Source organism: Plecotus auritus (assembly GCF_963455305.1).
Source record: "Plecotus auritus genome assembly, chromosome: 7".
Taxonomy (NCBI): domain Eukaryota; kingdom Metazoa; phylum Chordata; class Mammalia; order Chiroptera; family Vespertilionidae; genus Plecotus; species Plecotus auritus.
This window is the reverse complement of record NC_137774.1, coordinates 138728597-138749180: the sequence shown is the minus strand read 5'-3', so window position 1 is coordinate 138749180 and position 20584 is coordinate 138728597. Positions and strand designations below refer to the sequence as shown.

General features: G+C 45.3%; 1 protein-coding gene across 2 annotated transcripts in view; it reads right to left on the bottom strand.

Moving 5' to 3' along the window:
- Positions 1–10726: 10726 nt before the first annotated feature.
- The window catches only part of ZNF366 (zinc finger protein 366), a 64913-nt gene continuing 55055 nt past the window's right edge, over positions 10727–20584 (bottom strand). For both annotated transcript variants that reach the window (XM_080681549.1, XM_080681548.1), the window contains 2 exons: positions 18579–18753; positions 10727–14667 (listed from right to left, as the gene is read on the bottom strand). In XM_080681549.1, the coding sequence (XP_080537675.1) occupies positions 14096–14667; positions 18579–18753 (747 nt within the window). In that variant the 3' untranslated portion in view covers positions 10727–14095. The remainder of the gene's footprint in view (positions 14668–18578; positions 18754–20584) is intronic.

Sequence of the window (20584 nt, the reverse complement as noted above, 5' to 3'; positions counted from 1 at the left end):
ATTAAGGGAGTAACGTTAATATGAAGAACACAATTCCTTGATTCCTTGTTCTGTAAATGAGTTTTCTCACATCATCCTGAAGACCTGCCCTGCCTAACAAATCAGACTGATGGTAGATCCGGGAGACAATTTTTGAAAGCTCCTGACTTCCAGAGACTGTATGTAAGACAGGCGGGGCAAACAAATAGTCCTAAATGTCACACACAGGTGTCATCATTCAGAAAGGCCTGGACTTCATTAGAGAAGTAGAGAAACCACAGCTGCCAAGATGTGTTGAGAGCCTCATAAGATTTTATGCTGGAACCTGTTATGGACATGCCCTCTTTTAAAAAACGTTTTTTCTTTTCTTTTTTTAAAATATATTTTTATTGATTTTAGAGAGGAAGCGAGAGGGAGAGATAGAAACATCAATGATGAGAGAGAATCATTGATCAGCTGCCTCCTGCACACCCCACACTGTGGATCGAGCCCGCAACCCAGGCATATGCCCTTGACCGAAAACGAACCTGGGACCCTTCAATCCACAGGCCGACGCTCTATCCACTGAGCCAAATCAGCCAGGGCTAAAAAATGTATTTTTTTAATTACAGTTTACATATAATATTATATTCGCTTCAGCTGTAAAATATAGTGATCAAGCATTTATATATCTTACAAAGTGATCACCACAATAAGTTTGGTAACCATCTGTCACTTTACATAGTTATTACTACAATATTATTGATCATATATTCTCCGTGTTGTACATTACATCCTTGTGACTTATTTATAACTGGCAGTTTATTTCTTAATCCCCTTTACCTTTTTCTAAACACCTCCTTAACAGCCTCCCCTCTGGCAACAATCAGCCTATTCTCGGTATCTATCACTTTTTTTCTATTTGCAGCCACTATAGAAAACAGTACAAAGTTTTCCCCAAAACATTAAAAATAGAACTACCATATGACCCAACAATCCCACTTCTGGGGATTTATCCAAATAAATCTAAACACTAATTCAAAAAGATATATGTACCCTATGTTCAGTGCAGCATTATTTGCAATAGTCAAAATATGGAAGCAACCTAAGTTGGTACATATATGGTACATATATGCAATGGAATATTAATCACCCATAAAAATAATAAAGTAATGCCATTTGTGACAACAAGGATGTACCAACAGGGTAATATGCTATGTAAAAGAAATTGAATAAAGAATGTTAAAAAACCTAAACAAAATTCTGTTTTAATTTCAGAGACATAATAATTTTGTAATTTGTAATTTGACCATGACTTAGTTTTCCTTAAACCTGAGTGTTTTCATTTGTTTTGATAAAATGCACATGCTATTTCTGTACATCTAGTATTTCAGTGGCTTTCAAACTATTTTGACCATGACCAACAATAAGAAAAACATTTACATTGCAATCCATCAATCCATCCAGCATCCATCCATCTAAATATCTAAAAAAATCACCAAAAGTGCAAAGCCTTAGTATGCATAATATTCTCAGACTACAGGCCTGATGCATGAAATTCGTGCAAGAGTAGGCCTTCACAGCCCCAGCTGCCTCAGCCCTCGCAGCCCCGGCTACGTCCAGAAGGTCATCCAGAAGGTTGTCTGGATGGTCGTTCCACTGTTCGGCTGTACGGTCGATTTGCATATTACCCTTTTATTATTATAGATAGCTTCTATTCTAGTTTATTCTATTTCATAGAAATCCTGGTCTCAACCCACTTGATTTTATGACTCCTTAACAGGTAATCCCCTGTAGTTAGAAAAACACTGCTCTCTATGCCACACCACAAGCCCGGGTAAAATTCAGGTGTTTGTCTCGTGTAATAAAAATCTTAAAAGCCTCAGCTGTCTGCTTGCTAAATTATTCTTTTACACGTTAAAGTTATCCTTGCTAAATGTACTGGAAGCAACATAAATCGGAGGCTGTCTGAGAAGTTGGCATTAACGTGCTGTAATTTGGTGCTGGTGATGAGGATATCCATCAGTGCACCTGGTTCTCTTATTCCGCTTGATTGTCTGTCACAGGTGGGAGGTGCTTTCCCTCCAGATGCCCTTTGATGCAGCTCCATGAAGGAAATGCAAGTGCTAGTCAGGCCTGGTCAAGAATCTGTCTCCCGAAGTTGACTGGGTTACATGGCAGAGAGAGCTGTGCGTCTCCGTCGCTCAGAAGAGTGATCTGTTGTGTGAGGAGACCAGGGGAATGGAGTACAATGAGAAGGCAAGGAAAGGGGTGTGGGTGTGGGAGACTTCTCCCCAGTCGTATGTCCTTCTGCTATCTCAGAGCAATGCTAATGATCCTACATTTGTATTCAGGTTAGTTCAGGATAGGGGAGAGAAATTGACATGCCTTGTAAGTCGCCAGTGTGTCAGGCCTGCTCTAGGCACATTCCCATGTGGTCACTGAAGCAAGTGTAATAAGAGCTAATGTGTATTGAGTGCTTATTTTGCTTTAAGCATTATAAACATTATCCCACTTAAGTCTCACAATTCTATGAAGCAGATGCTAGTGATTCCCAATGTTGCAGGCGAGAAACTGCAGCATAGAGAGGGAGAATAATTTCTTCTCTGGTGTAAGACAGAGCCAGGCCCAGAGCCCACGTCTCCCCAAGCCCAGAGCCTGTGCTTGTCACCACCACCCTGCACCATCTCTGTTTGGCAGATAGAAAACTGGCTCAGAAAACGTAAGTAGTCTGTCCAAGGTCATAGAGCTAACAGGTAGCAGAGCTGGGATTCACATGGAGTCTGTCTTGACACTGTGTCCTTGCACTCAAGCCACTCAGCACTCCTGCATCCCAAGCCCACAGTAGCCTGGCATAATTTAAGGGGTGATGTGGTTCTTCCAGGAATGCAAGCTCCTACGGTTGGGTGAAACACCCCAGGGCTGCCACTGAGAAAATCTAGTGTTGATTCTCCACAAGCTTGCCAGGGGTGGAGGGTGAGGGGGTAGGATTCAGATCAATTATCCTATATCTTTAGAAAAATAACAATGCAAGCTGGGGAACATTTCTAAGTTCTCTAAAGGTGTGAGGACTTTAAACAACTTTCAGTTCAGTATAAAAACTTTACTCAGATTTCCTTGTAGCCCATGTACCTTGTGAGAGGCCCAGAGCAGTGTCAACCTCATGGCTTAGATAACAGAAACAAGCCGAGGGAGGCAGGAACCATGCTGCATGGTTCTTAGGATACTTAGCATGCAAGTCCTTCTCCACTGTTACCTTGTGAAGCTCCACAGAAGAAATTTCTAGTGCCAGGGAAGACACTTAAAATACCACTGTAGCCATTTAAGGAACAGTCTTAATAGTTGTTAGTATTATACATGGTTATTTTACATGAGCAGAATTATTTTGCTTATAATTTGGGAACTTTCTATATAACTGATGGATTGATACTTATTAGGGCACTTATATCAATAGCCTTTTAATATGGTGGCCCCACAAGGCCATTTAGGACAGGGACTGCCTCTGTAGTGCTCGTTCTGCTGTCTCCACGGCCTCCCAGCCCAGTGCCTGTCGCATAGCAGGTGCTCAGTAAGCATTCTTGAATGAGTAAATAAAGTTTTTGATCCCCTTCCCCTTTAAATTTCAAAAGGGAAAATAATGGTAGCTATTACTACAGGAACATTTTTGGCTTTAAGAGTACGTGTCAAGGTTTTGATGAATAAACACTGTTCTATAATTTTAGAGGCTAAGTATAGGCTTTGATCATTAAGTGACTCTTATTAGTACTAAACTAGCCATATTGGTTCTTTCTCTCTAAGCAAATAAACAAATGTCTCATAGAGGTTTGGTGGGTATAATTTTTTATGCTTTTACAGTTTAAAATTTGCAGGCTTGAAGAGGAGATGGACAGTCCCCAGCAACCGGAGTCCTGGTTGGATACAAGTTCTTCCACACTGCACACCCCTCACCACCACCAAGTGGAAGACACAGTCTCCCCTCCCAGGGAAGACTAACCCCAATTTTTTTGGTTACAAACTTTACAAGGGCCAACCAAGGGTACAGCCAGCTTGCTATAGCTATTAGGTCACCTGGCAACTTGGGATCAAGGGAAAATAGGAGTGCCCTGCCCCCCCCTCCACAAATGAACTGATAAAACAGAATAAAACAACTTCAATAAATACTTCTTTTCAAATCGCAAGCAGAGTCCATGTGCTTTGAAGAACAGGAGGTGCAAGACAACAGGAATAAAACCAGATAAGTGACTGGGCATTCAGCTGCTATTTGTAAGGAAGAAGTCCCAGTCCACCTTTTATTTTCTGTTTTTGTATTCATGATAAAAAAAACAACAAGACTATAAAACTAGATAGGGATCTCTGCATTAACAGCTGGACAGATTTTAAAAAATTAAAAATTACAATCAGGAGATACCACTTTACACCCATTAACATGGCTATTAGCAAAAAAAAAAAAAAAAAAAAAATGGAAAATTACGACAGTGAGAGAGGATGTGGAGAAGTTGGGACCTTTGCCCACTGATGGTGGGAATGTAAAATGGTGCTGCCGCTGTGGGAAACAGCTTAGCAGTTCCTCAAAAAGTTAAACAGAGACTCACCGTATGACCCAGCAATTTCACTTTTAGGCATATTACCCAAAATAATTAGACTAGGGACTCGAACAGGTGTTTCTACACTACTGTTTATAGCAGCATCGCTCACAGCAGCTAAGAGGTGGAAACAACCCAACTGTTCATTACAAAAACAGATGAAAGGATAAAGTGTGGCATATATGAAGACAGATATAGATATTATTCGGTTTTTAAAAGGAATGAAATTTTGACATATGAAATTTTGAACCTTGAAAACATAAAGCTAAGAAAAATAAGCCAGATACAGAGAACAACTGTTGTGTGATTCCATTTAGATAAAGTTATCTAGAGTAGTCAAATTCATAGAACCAGAAAGTGGAACGTAGGGTACCAGGACTAGGGGAGGGGAGAGTGGGGAGTTGTTGTTTAGTGGGTACAGTGTTTCTGTTTGGGATGATGAAAAGTTTCTGGAGGTGGATAGTGACAGTGGTTGTACAACATTATGAGTGTACTTAATGCCACCGAATTGCACACTTAAAAATGGTTTAAATGGTCATTTTATGTGATGTATATTTTACCACAATAAAACCTGAGAACATATCAATTACTTTCACAATGTTGTACACACATCACCACCAGCTGCTGCCATCTCCCCCTGAATAGGTCTTCCACAGCACAGAGCCAGGGGGCATGGGACCTGCCCGTGTTCACTGGCTGCTCAGCTGGCCGAGGCCTAGAACAGCTTTCCTACACCAGGAACTGGGGAGGATGGGAGCTGCCACTTGGAATATCCACTTGGAGATCCACTGGAATCGCTTGCCATGACACAGGCCTGTGGAGGAAGCAGGGACTTCCCTTACCGGCTGCCCTACTCAGCTCCTCCTTACTGAGCAGAGTTCTGGGGGCAGGGACTGCCACCACTGCCTGGCCACCCACCCAGGATAGGTCTTCCGCACGAAGCTGGGACACTGGGAGTTGCCACTTGGCTGTCAAGCCCACTGGAATCTTCCACAACATGGACCTGGCAGGCGGGATGGGGGCAGCCATCCTACTGGGGTTCCTGTAGATTTCGTTGAGTAAATATTTCTTAAATTGTTGCAAACCCCTTGGTCAATCTCCAGAGATTTTGGATGATTGTATTTGCTAATTTTTACCAGTTTAATAGCTGTCTTTCTGGGGGTGAGGTTTCACTAGGATTCCCCCTCACCATTCGGGAAGCCCCCTCCTTCTCCATACTTTTAATTGACCATAATGGAAAAATGCATATTTTTGAACAGCAGCATTTTGTACAGGTCCTCTACATGGTAAATTCATGTATCAATCTTATACCTCTTTTCTAGTCTTCCAAGGCCACATCTGATCTCAAGTCTGTCTAAAAACTTGCTGGATATGGCGTAGTGGTGGCCAAGCCCTTGGCTCAGGGAGCTACCAATCTGAATAAGGTGAAGCATTTAATTACATAAACCTGAGATCAAAAGTAAAGTGTCCCTGCAGGAAGGTAAGGGGATTAGCAGTGTGGAGGCACCCAGAGCTTGTGCAAAGACAAGCCCTTTGAAATCCACAAAATCACCTGTGCCTGCTCATAGCGGCTTAGAGTGACTTCTGAGGGAGGAGATTAGATCCAGTCGGCAATGCTTGCTTCACAGAGATGCATCGTTATACTTGATGATTGTTTATTCAATGTCCGCTGGGATGCTGGCATTGTAATTATCTGTTTCTAAGGCTCTGCATCACCTTGCTTTGATTTTTTGCTTTTTCTCCCTGTAAAGACTTTGTTATTGCTGGGGATTTCATATTTCGTTTATTTTCCATTGGTTTTCCAGGAGTGAGAAGAGGCAGTTGACTCGATGCTCTATGTATACAGTCTTGCAAAGCCACAGCTCAGGATTTTAAACACTTTTCTGACTTGGATAACCTGCCACTCCAAGTGAAACTGTTCTCTTTGCTAGACTTGCTGCAGGTTGGAAGGGAAGCTGTCCTTCAACAATGTCAAATAGCACAGTCTCTGCAAGTCCAGAATGATTAATAGATTTTACCTCATCCATCCCCTCATCCTACACAGTTTAGAGACCAGTTTCATTACTACTACTTTCTGGAAGAAATAAAATTATTTGCCAGCATCTTAATATGATGAATTGATAAAATGAAAGAAGTATCCTTGTAATCCTTTTAGATGTCTCTTAATTTATCTCTCCATTCTCCTTCTGAGACCATTTGTTTAAGATTTGCCCTGTGAAAAGGCTCACGATGCATATTCTGAACATTGGTTTGAAATGATTCTTCAGGTGTGATGGCATGAGCTTCTGCAGCCCCCCTCCTATTGCCTCTGTGATCTCTGGCATGTCCTTCCAAACACCCCTTCTCCCCTCCCTGCCCAAGTGCATTCTGAATAGCAAGGGTTTCTGGCTGGACTTTTTGTTTGGGTCAAGTTCAGAGAGAGTTCTTGCATTTTTTTCATCCTCTAATAAAGATGGGGGGTGGAGGTCAGGGGAAGCACATCTTGCAGATGAAGGGCAAGTGGAGATCTTTGATTCAAAGGCTGGCTGGGGCTCCATCACTTTCTCTTACGTAGAAATTGTATTCATCCCACACTTCCTGCTGCAAATCACTCTGGTAAGACGTGACAATGCAGCAGATACACAAGGACTTTTCCCACATCACACTACAAACACAGACCCCCCTCTCTGGGGAACCTAAGAGAAACTTCTGGGCTTCCACTTCCCCTCCATTTGTTTGAAGGCTCAAGAGAACACAGTCCATTTTCAACAAAAATTAAAAAGGAAAATCATGAAAAGAGCCAACCTCCTTTTTTTCTGTCTCTTAATATATTGTTGCATCCAGGGAAGAGGAAACAGTGAGCGCCACTGATACTGGGTCCCCAGGGACCCTATGAGGGTCACTCCCTAGCTATCAAATGAGCATGTCTTCCTCCACTTGTCGAGCAAGTGTGTGACGGGACTGGAAGTTACTCTTGGCTCAGCTCTGCTGTGCAAAAAAATGAAATGCCACAATGCTTCAGGGAACCGGCTGTGTTCACACCTGGGCTTTCACAGAGAGGACAGTTTTTAGCTCTAAGGCTTTGGAGCTTTGGAGAAAGGAGATCTGAAAAATCATTAGCCATGTTCCTGCCAGCCTCCCTGGGCCTGTTAAGAACTGTGTGTTCCTTAAGGGCAGGAACAAACTCCTTCCACACATTTTGTTTTTTTATTTCTTTTTTAGATGCCGTCTGTAGTGCCATGGGCCAATTCACTTTAGGACTTAAAACATGACAACATCTCATTTATTCTGCCTTGTTACAAAATAATGTGTGCACTGGATAGAATTTTCCAGATCACTGGACTGCCACCCTCTGAGCACTGAACAGTTTAAAGTGCAAATGTATTTAGTTAATAAATATGGTAGAGGTGAACTGTCCTTTGACCATGCAAGTTGATTATCAGGAACATGTATTAGTTCACTGGCTGGACCAGAGAGGCCCTCGGCCCTTAGGGATGACAAGGGCTCTGCAGCCTCACCTAGGTCTTGGAGGTCTAGCCTCTTTTCATGGTTTTCTGGTCTCCAATGCTGTGCCCCCTTGTCTTCTCTTCTGCCATTTATTCCCAGGACTTGTGTCCTCTTCAGTCTCAACTGTTTACTTCTTTATAGTTGTACCCCAGGACAAAACTAAGGGACACCAGATAGGACTGAATTATGCTTATATTCTGTCCTTGGTAAATATGCTCACCTGACAACCGAGTGAAGACTGTGGGTTTTATGATAGCTATAAAAATCTAATTCATCCTTTCTGTCATATGAGGAGATGAACCTTATATTGCCATTTTCTTTTTGTAGAAAAATATCCATTTATCTTCTTATTAAAACTTGCCTTTGGTAGAACAAGTCAATTGGACCTCCCAGACAGATTTTAAACTGTCCATTTCTAACTTCTTCTATGCTACCTCCTTACTCCAGGCCAATATTATCCCTCATAGACTTAGAGATAATGGTCCCCCAGCATCATCCTGGCTTCCTTCCAATCCATCCTCTACACTACAGACAGAACGAGCTTTAGAAAATGTCAATCTGTTTCACCCTCTTGCTCAGTGACTCTCCATGCCAGCCTCACCTACATCACTCTCTCCCTCCTGCTGTTCAGCTGATCATGAGGAAGGGGTAGGGCTGTTGTTACAGTGGGCAGGGAGGGATATGTGAGAACCCAGGTCACTCACTTGGGTTTCTTTTGGTCCTTCTTTCCTCACTTGTGACTGCAGGTGAACAGGAACAACAACCCCATTCTGACAAGGCCATGTGTCTGTTTGGGCTGCTATAACCAAATACCAGAGACTGGATAGCTTAAAACAGCACACAGTTATGTCTTAAACAGCAAACATTTAGTTCTGGAGGCTGGGAAGTCCAAGATCAAGGTACCAGCAGGTTCTGTGTCCTTCTAGGACCTGCTTCCTGTTTTCAGGTGGCTGCCTTCTTGTTGTGTCCTCATGTGGTAGAGAGAGAGGGGACTTGGGTCTCTCTCTTTTCCTATAAGAACTTTGATCCCATTATGAGAGCCTTACCCTCATGATTTCATCTAAACCTAATTACCTCCCAAAGGCCCCACCTCTAAATACTGTCATACTAGGGGTTAGGGCTTCAACTCCTAATTTTGGGGGCACACAAACATTGAGTCCATAGCAGCGCGATGATCAAGGCTCAGACCCCTTGGTGATGAGGATCTGGTCATGCCACCTGGAAAGATGAGAGGTACCTGAAAGGTAAGGAGGAAGGAGACAATGAGTATCCATCTGTCTCTTACACTGATTGCCCCAGTGGGGGCTGAAGTTGGTCCCACTAACTCTGGTGTTCTAAGTTTTCCCTCAGGAAGAGAGGCCTCCTGGAACCCTGGAGGAGTCGCTCCATGTGTGTACATGACATGGATGGGCGTGGTGCAAGGGGTGGACTGTGCTAGACACAGAGATGAGTCACTAGTCTCTCTTCAAGGAAGGACTCACACTGACCTGTGAGGGACTGCAATCAGCACACAGCCCCCAGCCACCGGCTCCTGGAGAGCTGGCCCCAGCTGAAGAGTCACACCTTCTGGTGGGGGTGGAAAGGCCTGGACTTCTGCCCAAGGTGGCACAGCTCTGATGGGCAGTCCTTCCCCAGAGCTGCCTGCTGGGGCTTGGTTGGGCCTACCTCACAGTTTGGCTTCTCTCTGCTCAGTCTTCTTTCTTCCCCCTCCTTTTAACCAATGCCAATTCCTAATTAGCACTTTGCACTCACATTTGTCTCAGCATCTACTTCAGAAACTTCAACTTGCTACACCCTAAATGCTTTGAAGGCAAAGGAGGAACTTACCAGCGAGGTAATTTGAAGCAAGCTGTTTTATTCTCCTGAACCTCCACTTCTGCATCCATGAAATGGAGATAACAATGTTTGCTTCTCAGAGTTGTGTGAGGCTTAAGTGAGATCGAGTGTATAAATGCCTGGCACAGTGGTCGGCATGTGACAGTTGTAGTGTTTCAAAGGGGAGCTCCCATAGAAAGCGACAGTTTCCCCTGCCCACACTGCTTGGTGAGTTCTCTGATGAGGAGAACAGAGTGTTCTGTTTTCTGGCCACTTTGTTGATGATAACACCTACTAATAATATTACGTAGAATGAACTGTGAGCCAGACACATAAGTGTCTCACATATATTAACTCAACCCACACAACAGCCTGGTGAGGAAGGTACTGTTTTTTTAGTACCATTTTACAGATGAAGAAACTGAGGCACAGAGCAGTTCACAAATTGGTGTCAGTTCCTAAAGATTGAAAGTAGGAGAGCTGGGCTTTGGCACCAGAAGCTGTGCTCTTGCCCACTAAAGTACACTTCCTCTTGGTTGAACTTTATTCTACAAAGAACCTGATGCAGAATGGACAACACCGTCTCTAACCTCCCACTTCCCCATGACACCCTTCCAGAACTAGTTATTTTTTAATAGGAAAGATGGAAAGGATAGGAAGATGTCATCTGCCAGCAGATGGGCTGAGGGTCATTAATCCTTTCTGAAGGAGGGAGGGAGAATCCGGCATCTGTGTCCCTGGGCTGAAGTTCCAGCCAATGAGAACCCCTCCCCTCCCCCCGCCCCCTGGCAGAGGGTATAGGACAGGACTGAGACCTTGACAATGGCAGCTTCCTTGCAAAATGTGGGTGTTTGCAAATAACTAACTCAGCTTTTTCAACACGTCTTTATTTGCTTAAATTAACAAAATATAGGCTACATGCTCTTTTCAGGTAAACTGTTTTTTCACTGAGCAGAAAGCAATATTCACAACCTGATGCTACTACATACTTGGAGTTTTCATTTTTAAATAGCAAGCCAGAATTCTGTACAAAATCAACATTTGGCGTAATGTTGTCCAAATATGTGAAGGATTTTAAATGTTAGCTCCGTTACATTTTGATCCAGCAAAGCAGACAAAGATCATAATTCAAAACACGATGTTAATATTTTATTAGATGCCTCAGGGCTTAATAAATACAGTATGCACATTGGGCTTTCTCACGTAGCTACTCAAATGCAAATATACCAGTTATCCTTGCGGGGTTATGAAAGGTCAGCTTCAGTCTCATGGCCAGTGGGGAGTCAAATTTTTTTAAAAAGAAAGAATAAAAGATTTAGAAAGCAATAAGAGGAGGTAGTGATAGACCTGAACTGAAAGGATAAAGAAAAATATGCCACTTGGCTGGTCAGTTGTTTGGTTCAAAGCGACAGTGGTCAAAAGCCTGGAAAGCATCTGGCAGTGACCTATTTTCAGAGAGTCACAATGTGATGAATGTCATGCTGTCCTGGCCCTGGAGTGCTGGTCACCCTGGATGATTTCATCCCTGAGGTTCTGTGAGGATGGACTCCGAGGCTCTCCTACAGGTTTTCATTCTGATTAATTATCTCGTTAAGCAGGTTTGGCTAACTCTCTCCTGAGCTCTGCACCTAGGCATTGGTGTCCATGTAATTTATTACCCAAACTGGGACAATTTTCAGAGTTTAGGCGACACTACTGGTAATTACCGTGGAACAATAGGTATAAACCAGGGTTGTCCGAAGCAAACCAGATGCTGGTCACTCAAAAAACATACAAAACCAACATTTTAACCTTGGTTCTCAGAAGGCCAGTGTGTACTAACCATGGGGTTAGAGCTAATTAAGTATCTCATGCTCAGAATTAAGAACTATACACAGGCTTTAGAATACGCTCCATAACAACTTTTTACTACTTTCCTTAGACCTCTTTCTCCCGAAGTCTAACGTGTAGAACGGACGAAATCTGAACCACTCTGAGTGACATGGGCATGAGCGCTGAGAGCCTCTCTTCTCCTAGCAGCCCTGGAGGGGCTCCTCAGTAGACCATGCAAAAACCACTCTCCTGAACCTTACTCTCTCCATCTCAACATTACCTTGTTCCTCAAACATTCCCATGTGATCCATTTTGGTTAGAAAGGACTTGAGCTTGCTATTCTAGATTCCCTGGTTCCTGTTCCAGCTAGCCAGATCCAGAATAAACTGGAAGTCTGCAGCCCTTATAGTAGCTCCTCCACCCACAACTGCTGAAAGAGTATGTATGGGCCAGGACCCTAAGAGCCAGGGACCTCACAGACCGCCTGGTCCGCCTCCTAGGTGAGTTCATCGGGGCATCAATGAGCCACATTAATAATGAGTGGACAGCAAGTTGCCCCTCTGAGGACTTGGGACAGGTTCTTGGCCCACAGTTGTGTTTGTAACTGCAGAAACCACACCATCCTTCAGCATCCCTTTGCAGGTGCTCTGACCTAAGGACATGGGTGGCAGTAGGAAACCTAAGCAGCTCTGGCACTGGGTGGTGTGAGGCTGAAGGGAGGAGCTTTAGGCACAGTGGCAGGAGAAAGGCATCAGGAATTGACAAAGCACAAGGGTAAAGGATGAGAACGAGATGAGGCTGACGGGGAAGCACCGTGGCCAAGAGAAAAAGCTAGCACCCAGCAGTCAAAGATGGGCCAGGTCTTCTAAAGAAATGTATCAGGAACTTTGGGAGGAGAGGAAGCAAAATAATAAACAGTACCTAGCTCTACAAATAAGAGTTGAAACTACCAACCTAGAGGCAGTTTTTACATAAACACAGACACAGTACCAGTGGGTTCCTGCTTATGGTCAGTCACACGTAAGTGACATCCTGTCAGTACTGCGTTACTCGGTGCCATGCCTAAGGGAAGCCTACCCATTATAATCATTGGCACTCACCGGACTCATGATTCAAGCATCTAGGAAGACGTGATTAGTCACTATAAGCTGGCTATGTGCTTTAAAAACATATTAAGTGACCATAAACATCTCAGGCATCATCTTGAAATATAGAAAGTATGTGTTCATACTGTGTGTGTGTCCCTTAGAGAACAGGTGAAAAGCCCAAGTCAGCAGTATGATTTTGAGGTCTCCTGCTCTCTCTCCTAATGAGTCTGAAGCCAGACACAGAAATATTTATGGAGTCCCTGGGAGGGGGTCCTGGGAGTCACTATTTTAGCCCAGTCCGTGTTTCTCAACCCTGGCTGCACGGAAGAATCATGGGGCAATTTAGAAAATAAGCGAAGCAGGGGCTCCACTCGGTCCAATTCAATCAGGGTCTCAGAGGCTGAGGACCCACATGAGGTATTGTTAAAAAGGCTCCCCGCGCTGATTCTAATGTGCAGTCGCATTGGGAACACAGCCCAGACTCTCCCCTACTGGTGACTAGCTGCTGGTTATTTTAATTCTCCAAACAAGTCAGACCTTCGATTTCAGGGAGAAGCCTTCCCATACTGCCCCAAGCTCTAGCCCCAAGGAGAAGCCAGCTGCTCACAGGGTGGCAGCTCCTCTTGCAGCTGCTTTAGCAAGGTCTGCAGGAGGGAGCTCCAATCGGGACACGGCGTCATCTGCAAACCCGCTCCTAATGCCGCACCCAATGAAGGAGGCTGGAGCCCAGCAGGGCCGTCCCAGGCAGGAACCCAAGTATGGCTGGGCTTTCCTTAGTCACAAGTATTCATTTTCTCTTGAAACGTTATCTTATTTCTGCAATGACTAGATGAGAACACTCCTTTTCAATAACTCCTGTGTCATTTCTGGTATTTTTTTCTTGATAAAGGCAACTTTTATATATACAACTACTCATATTTTCATCTATCTGGAAAAATATTGTAACTTTCACACATTCAACTAAACAGTCATTAATTAGGAAACATGTCAAGCACCATAGTTTTGCCACTTGAAAGAAATTTACCATGTATTGTATCTTAGTCAAAGAAAAGGAGACTTTTTATAAGCACCTCAGCATCGGCCTGCAATGAGATACCTAGAAGAGTGTGTACAGCATCTTGCACTGGAGAGGCAGCAGTAACACTGCAGAGACCTGCCTGCGTGTTAAAAGTCAAGGGCCTGGAATGACCCGAGAAGCATTTCCATGGCTGAGGTCGTCCCTGCTCACGGAGTCGGAGCCATCTGTGAAGATGTGAGCCTGTCGCCAGTCGCCAGCAAATGACAGCTCATGCAGAAAGCTATATTTGAACTGCCTGCTTCTCATTTTCCAAGTGTAATTCTAAAACTGTCAACTTAGATACCTAAAAGCACTGCTTGTTTTTCCATTTTCCTCTCCAGTAATTCTTTTAAACTCTCATCTCTGTGCTTGAAGTACAAGTAATCAGAAAAGGAGGCCCCCCGCCGCGCGCTCTGCAGCGCCCTGAGGCTGGGACACTCCTCTCTGCAGGCGCCATCTCTCTCCGGGCAGCCCTCCGCCCCAAGGCTGTCCTTGCTCTTCTCCTGGCGTCCTTCCTTCTGCACGGCCTCCTCCTCCTCCTCATCTTCCTCCTCCTCCTCCTTCTCTTCTTCCTCGCAGGCTTCCTGGGGTGCCCGGGGGTCCGCCTCGGGCTTAGTGGAGAGATCCTGGGGCACGCAGAGCTGCCTGCTCCGCGGGGCTGGGGCTGGGGCTGGGGCCGGGCCAGGGCTGTCCCGCTCCACCTCACAGCAGTGGTCCTCATCCTCCTCTTCGTGGCAGGAGCTGCCCCTGGCGCTATCCCCGTCAGACTGGAAGGCCCGTCGCTTCTGGGACAGGTCGAAGGGCTCCTCTTGCTCCAGGCTCCTCAGGACCCCCGCCTGCGCCAGGGTGATTCTCCCCCTTCCAAAACCTGTGAGAGCAAAGGCAGCCTTCAGGCCCTGGAAAAGCCTTTGAAAATGGGGGCTGGTGGTACCCAGGGCCCTTCAGTGTAGCTTGATTTTACATTTTAAGCATAAATAAACTCCCCGAAGGAATCTACATGGGTGTGACCCCTTTAAGGTGAATTTGGTAACATGCACCAAAAGCTAAAAACCAGCCTGGCTCTGACTTAGCAATTATACTACTGAGAATTTAAACTATGCAAATTTGCAAGTGAACAAATCTGTGTGTGAGTGTGCTCATCACCACATTTTTAATAATGAAACTGTGAAGACAATTTATCTATTTAATGGTAAAGGATTTAATGGTAAAGGTTTGTTTAAATAAATAATAGTACATCCACTCAATGAACTATGTGTGGGAGATGCAGAGTCCTAACAACATAAAGAGGTATTCTCTATATACTTTAAGTATAAAACATATATACTTATTATGTACTAGAGGCCCAGTGCATGAAAACTCATGCACTGGAGGGGGGATCCCTCAGCCCAGTTTGCCCCCTCTCACAGTCCAGGAGCCCTCAGGGTGGGAGGTGACCCAGCAATCAGGGGAAGGCGATGGCCCCATCACACCTCTGCTGCTGCCACTGCCGGCAGTGCAAGCCTCTGCCAGCCCTGGTTACCTGAGCCTCAGGCAACCCTGGGGGGCTAAGCCACCACCATCTGAGGCTTGCCTGCACCTTGGGCCAGCCCTGGGAAGCTGGGCAGCTTCCTTCCAAGGCTTGCCTGCACCTCAGGCGTCAGCTGGGCAGCCGCCATCCAAGGCTTGCCTGCACCTCAGGCCCCCCCCTGGGCAGCTGGGCAGCTGCCTTCCAAGGCTTGCCTGCACCTCAGGCGTCAGCTGGGCAGCCGCCATCCAAGGCTTGCCTGCACCTCAGGCTGGCCCTGGGTGGCTGGGGGGCTGAAGGGACTGGGGGATTCTGGAGGCAGGTGCGTGGAGCAGTCGGACCCACCTGGGGGCGGGCCCGGCCGTGCCGCGTGCCTGCTGCCCTGGCAGACTGAGGGGACTGGGCACCACCATCTTGTGGCTGTGGGCGCTGCCATCTTTGAGGGCATGGCAGTCAATTAGCATACTCTCTCCTATTGGCTGTGGGTGCCACCATCTTTGTGAGGGAGTGATGGTCAATTAGCATATTCCCTCTTTATTAGATAGGATATTTATAGTGTAGACCCAGTTCACTCCTTCTCTTTCTGTCTCTGTATCTTAAAAAAAAAGATGCCAAAAATCTAAAAAATGAGGTGATTTTTAACATCTTTTCTTCTTATTTCTAATGTTTTTATTTTATTATTTTCAGTGAGCATTTATTTTACCATAAGAAAAAAGATAAAACAATAATAAAGATATTTCCACCCTGAAAAAAAAAAAGATATCCCATAAAGAGGTCCTCTGGGGACCCCAAAGCCCCTGTGTCCAACTACAAGTGTCCTTGCTATCAGGTACAGTGATGTGAGAGGGTCTCACTGTTAATTTAGCTTGAGGACTCTAGACACCCACTTTTCAGGAGCCAACAGGCCCATGGAAGGGCTCCACCTGATTTGACCTTGGCTGTAGTAAGGCCCCGAGGAACAGGTGGGGGCGACTGGAGAGGCGAACTAGGAGGGATGGGCCTGGGCTTCAGCCAGAGCCTGCTGCACCACAGGAGGACCAGGCTTCTGGGTGGGGACACACAAAAGAAGCTGATGTCCAGCGCTGCCAGCCTCAAGATGCCATCAGGCAAGGAAGCTGTCTATAGCTTTAATCTTGTTGGGGCACAGGGAGGGTCTTTTTGATCTGGGCCTTGGTTTTTGAGCCATTTCAAAAACCGGAATGAAAAATGAGGGACACCTTTTGTAGATGAAAACGTTAAAATAGTTGCAAGTCTGTTAAAAATTTTCAAAGCAGCTCTGTGATATATAGTGATGTTCTTTATTTCTCCAGGATGATAGAGTTGTCAGGTGCCTGCTAGGCTTTGAGTGTCCATACGGGGCGAGTTGTGGAGAGCAGGTTAGGCTATCAGTGCAGGCCTGTCTCATCATGGCCTTCTATGTCTCCAGCCCTGGAGACTGAACACATTTCACCTGTTCTGGAAAAATCCAGGCCTAAATTGGGAAGCCGCTCAGGCAACTAGAGATGTGAAGTTAATTCAGGTGAAAAACATTGTCAGGGTGGAAAAATTGCTTTTGTTTTTTAACCAGAATTTTTCAGGGCTTTTGCACCAACTCTAGGCCTTGCTTTATGACCACAGTTCCCTGTTGCCCAGGAGTCAGGGCGACATTGTAAAAATCTGAAAACCACAATCATTCTGTTGCGTGCTGCTTATTTATGAACTAGACGCCCAGTGCACAAAATTCGTGCATGGAGGAGGGGGGTCCCTCAGCCCAGCCTGCACCCTCTCCAATCTGGGACCCCTCAAGGGATGTCCGACTGCCCGTTTAGGCTCAATCCTGGTAGGGCCTAAACGGGCAGTCGGACATCCCTCTCACAATCCAGGACTGCTGGCTCCCAACTGCTCACCTGCCTGCCTTCCTGATTGCCCATAACTGCTTCTGCCTGCCAGCCTGATCACCCCCTAACCACTCCCCTGCCAGCCTGATTGATGCCTAACTGCTCCCCTGCCAGCCTGTTTGCCCCTAACTGCACTCCCCTGCAGGCCTGGTCCCTCCCAACTGCCCTTCCCTGCTGGCCATCTTGTGGCGGCCATCTTGTGTCCACATGGGGGCAACCATCTTGTGTGTTGGAGTGGCAGACAATTTGCATATTTATCTTTTATTAGATAGGATATGTGTGCCTATCTGACCATCTCTTTTGGAAAAGGGTGGGAGAAAGAGCAAACACAAATGAATCACCTGTGTTTTTACCTAGTGTGGTGAGCACTGGCTTGACTCAGAAATTCTTGAATTGGAACCCCAGTTCTGCCTTCAGACTTGCTGTTTGACCTTGAGCAGTTTGTATCATACCTCCCGGCCTTGGTCTCCTCTTGTATAAAATGAGAACAACACAGTCTACTTTGTGGGAATGAGCTCTAACATGTCTAGCCCTGTGCTTTGATTATACTAGTGACCAGAAGAGAGCGGCCAGCTAATACGATTTAAGTCACCTCTATTTATGTCTTCTCTCCCTACACGCAGACCTCCCAGAGGACAAAGCTGGTCTCCGTCCCTCACTGCTGCCCAGCTCACAGCACACGCCTAGGACGGACTGCCCATTGGAAGACTGCCCGATTAGGTGACGAAGGAGCAACCCGCCAAGTTCAGCAGATCTGGAACATGAACTCTGGGGGCCCTGGGACTGACAAACAAGGTGAGAACTTTCAGCCTGCTCAGTCAGGACTCAGGGAGGGAGACATAGCCCCCACTGAGTAGGAGAACTGCCCTTGAGCCTGTCTGGTCCTGAACAGGTTAGAGGAGGCCTACCTGCTACAGACACACCTTTGCTGACAACAGAGCTTGCAGACCTGTTTTTCCAAAAGGGGGGAAAACCGCATGCCCTTTAACAGCTATGTGGTGAAGTGTATACAAGACAGGCTTTAGAGTCAGAAAGGTCCGTGTTCAAATCCTGACTCTGACAGTTTTCAGTTGACCAACTTCTGGCAAATTAATGTTGGGAAGCCTCAGTTTCCCCATCTGTAAAGTGGGGATAACAGAAGTCCCTCCAGCCTGAGGCTGGCATCATTACAATGTTCCAATTGACTTTCTAGATTTCATTTGTACTTACTACCTTCAGATCTTAGCATTTTATTTATCATCACATTGTCAGCTTGCTCCTGCTACCCTGCTGTGGTCTTGAAGGCTGCACTCCCTTTTTTGACCATAAGAATAAAGCGAAACCCCCTGTAAACAAGGTCACTGCCCATTTGTTACCCACTGGCCTCGCAGGCATGGGGACTTCCTGGAAGATTAATACCTTGAGAATGGAGGCCCCGCTCCATGACACCATGCTTGACTTTCATGTGGCGCGTCAGGTTCCCCTTCAGGGTGAATTTGCTGGGGCAGTAGAGGCACTTGAAGGGTTTGCTGTCAGAGTGCAGATGCATGTGGCCCATAAGGTTGTGCATCCGGTTGAATTCCTTCCCGCACAGCTGTCGGAGACAGTGACAAGGAGAACACAGGTTACTTGCAGACAGAGGACCCCACCCAGGTGAACCCACAGCCAGGCCCATGTGAGGCCCTTTGCTTGGATCTGAGCATTTCAAGTGGCTTCCAAAGAAAATGTCCCCATGGAAGTCAAGGAGGGGGTGGATTGTGGCCAGGCTCAGACCAACAGTAGGTAGGGATAGACTCTTGAGATTCTGTCCCTGTGGTAGAGGATTTAAAACTCAAAGTAAAAATCACAAAGTTATTAAAGCTTCTTTTGAACCTTTTGAAAAGGAGAAAAGCTGATCTGAAAAGCAATTGCTCAAAGTGTGCTTCACTTGAATAATAACGATACAGTTACTTGCTTAATATTTATGGAGCATTTGCAATATGGAAGGCACTATCCTAAGCCTGCCATGGAATATCACCCTTAATTTTCACATCAGTCCTATGAGGTGCGTACTGTTGTCACCCCCATTTTACAGATGGACAAACTGAGGGATTAAGATTGGCCAAGGCACATAGCTAGTGGGTGCTGGAGTTGGGATGATGAACTCAGGTCATTGGACACCAGAGGCCACATGGTCAGCCACCACACCACACTTTTCTAATTTTTAAATTTGCTAATTATTGGAATGAATTTCAAAGTCAAAAGGAAAATGGAGACATGTAAAGGAAGGAGTGTGTCTTTTCTCTGGGTAGAGATTTGAAGTGCTGAAAATATTATCTTAGGTATACAAGAAGTAAACATGTTTTATTCATTTTTCTTTGTCATTTTTCTTTATTTCCATTAAAGTGCAAATGCATGATGGGCCGCAAGGCAGGGTTTGGAGACTCCAGCCCTTCCTTGGCTGTGCTTGGACACAGTGTCAAGGGAGGAACATTCCCGTCCCACCCCAACCTCAGAAGCCAGTACAGAGTGAGAGATGCCATGGAGGGAGGACTAGGAGGACAGCGTCCTCTAAAGCTGACATCAGTTTTCCTCTCTTCCTGAGAGGTATTTTCAGGGCCATTGTTGGGGATTCTGGATTGAATTTTTGTTAATGAAGGCAATGTTTTCCTCATGTGGCTATGGAGGTGAGAGTTGAGATAGCCTTGACAGAATGGGCAGACCTAACAAATGGTGACCTTGAGAGATTAGCTCAAAAGAATGCTGGATGGTAGGAGGAAGCCAGCCTGGGGTTATACATTTGTCACAGATAATCCACACATGGATAATGAATGGTTGGTTCTGTATTTTTAAATGATTCATATTTGGGAGTTTTAAGTACTTTTTCCCTTTTTACTTCCTTACTAGCAAAGATAAATTCCCACACTCAGTACTCAGAGTATGTGCACACCACATTCATTTGGAAAAGGTGACCCAAGAAGGGAAAGGCTGAGAGAGTTGGTCTAATTTCAACATCCTCAGGAACCCTACATGTGGGATGGATATTTGCTTTCTTTTATTTTTAGTAGAGACAATGTATTGAGATATTAACCTGTGGCTAAGTTTTGCACATGTGTGCAAGTTCTGGAAACCTTCTGTGATCTATTTATTAGCTTAGTTTATGCAGTTCTCCGTTCTGGCTACAGAAAAACAAAAGCTTTGAATCTAAAGATTCTGCATTAGATATGCAAGTCATGGTCATTTTAGAAAAAGTATACTTAATTTGGTTCCTGATTATTTGGCATGATGCTGCAGCAGAAGACTTGAAAACAGCAAAATTAGCTCTACCTCCTTCCCCCTCCCACTGCCCAACAACAAGACATGCAGGGAGAGAGGAGCTGGAGGCTGCAGGATCAGTTAGGCTACTGCGCTAGTCCAAGCCTAAATGGATCTCACAGTCCTACAGG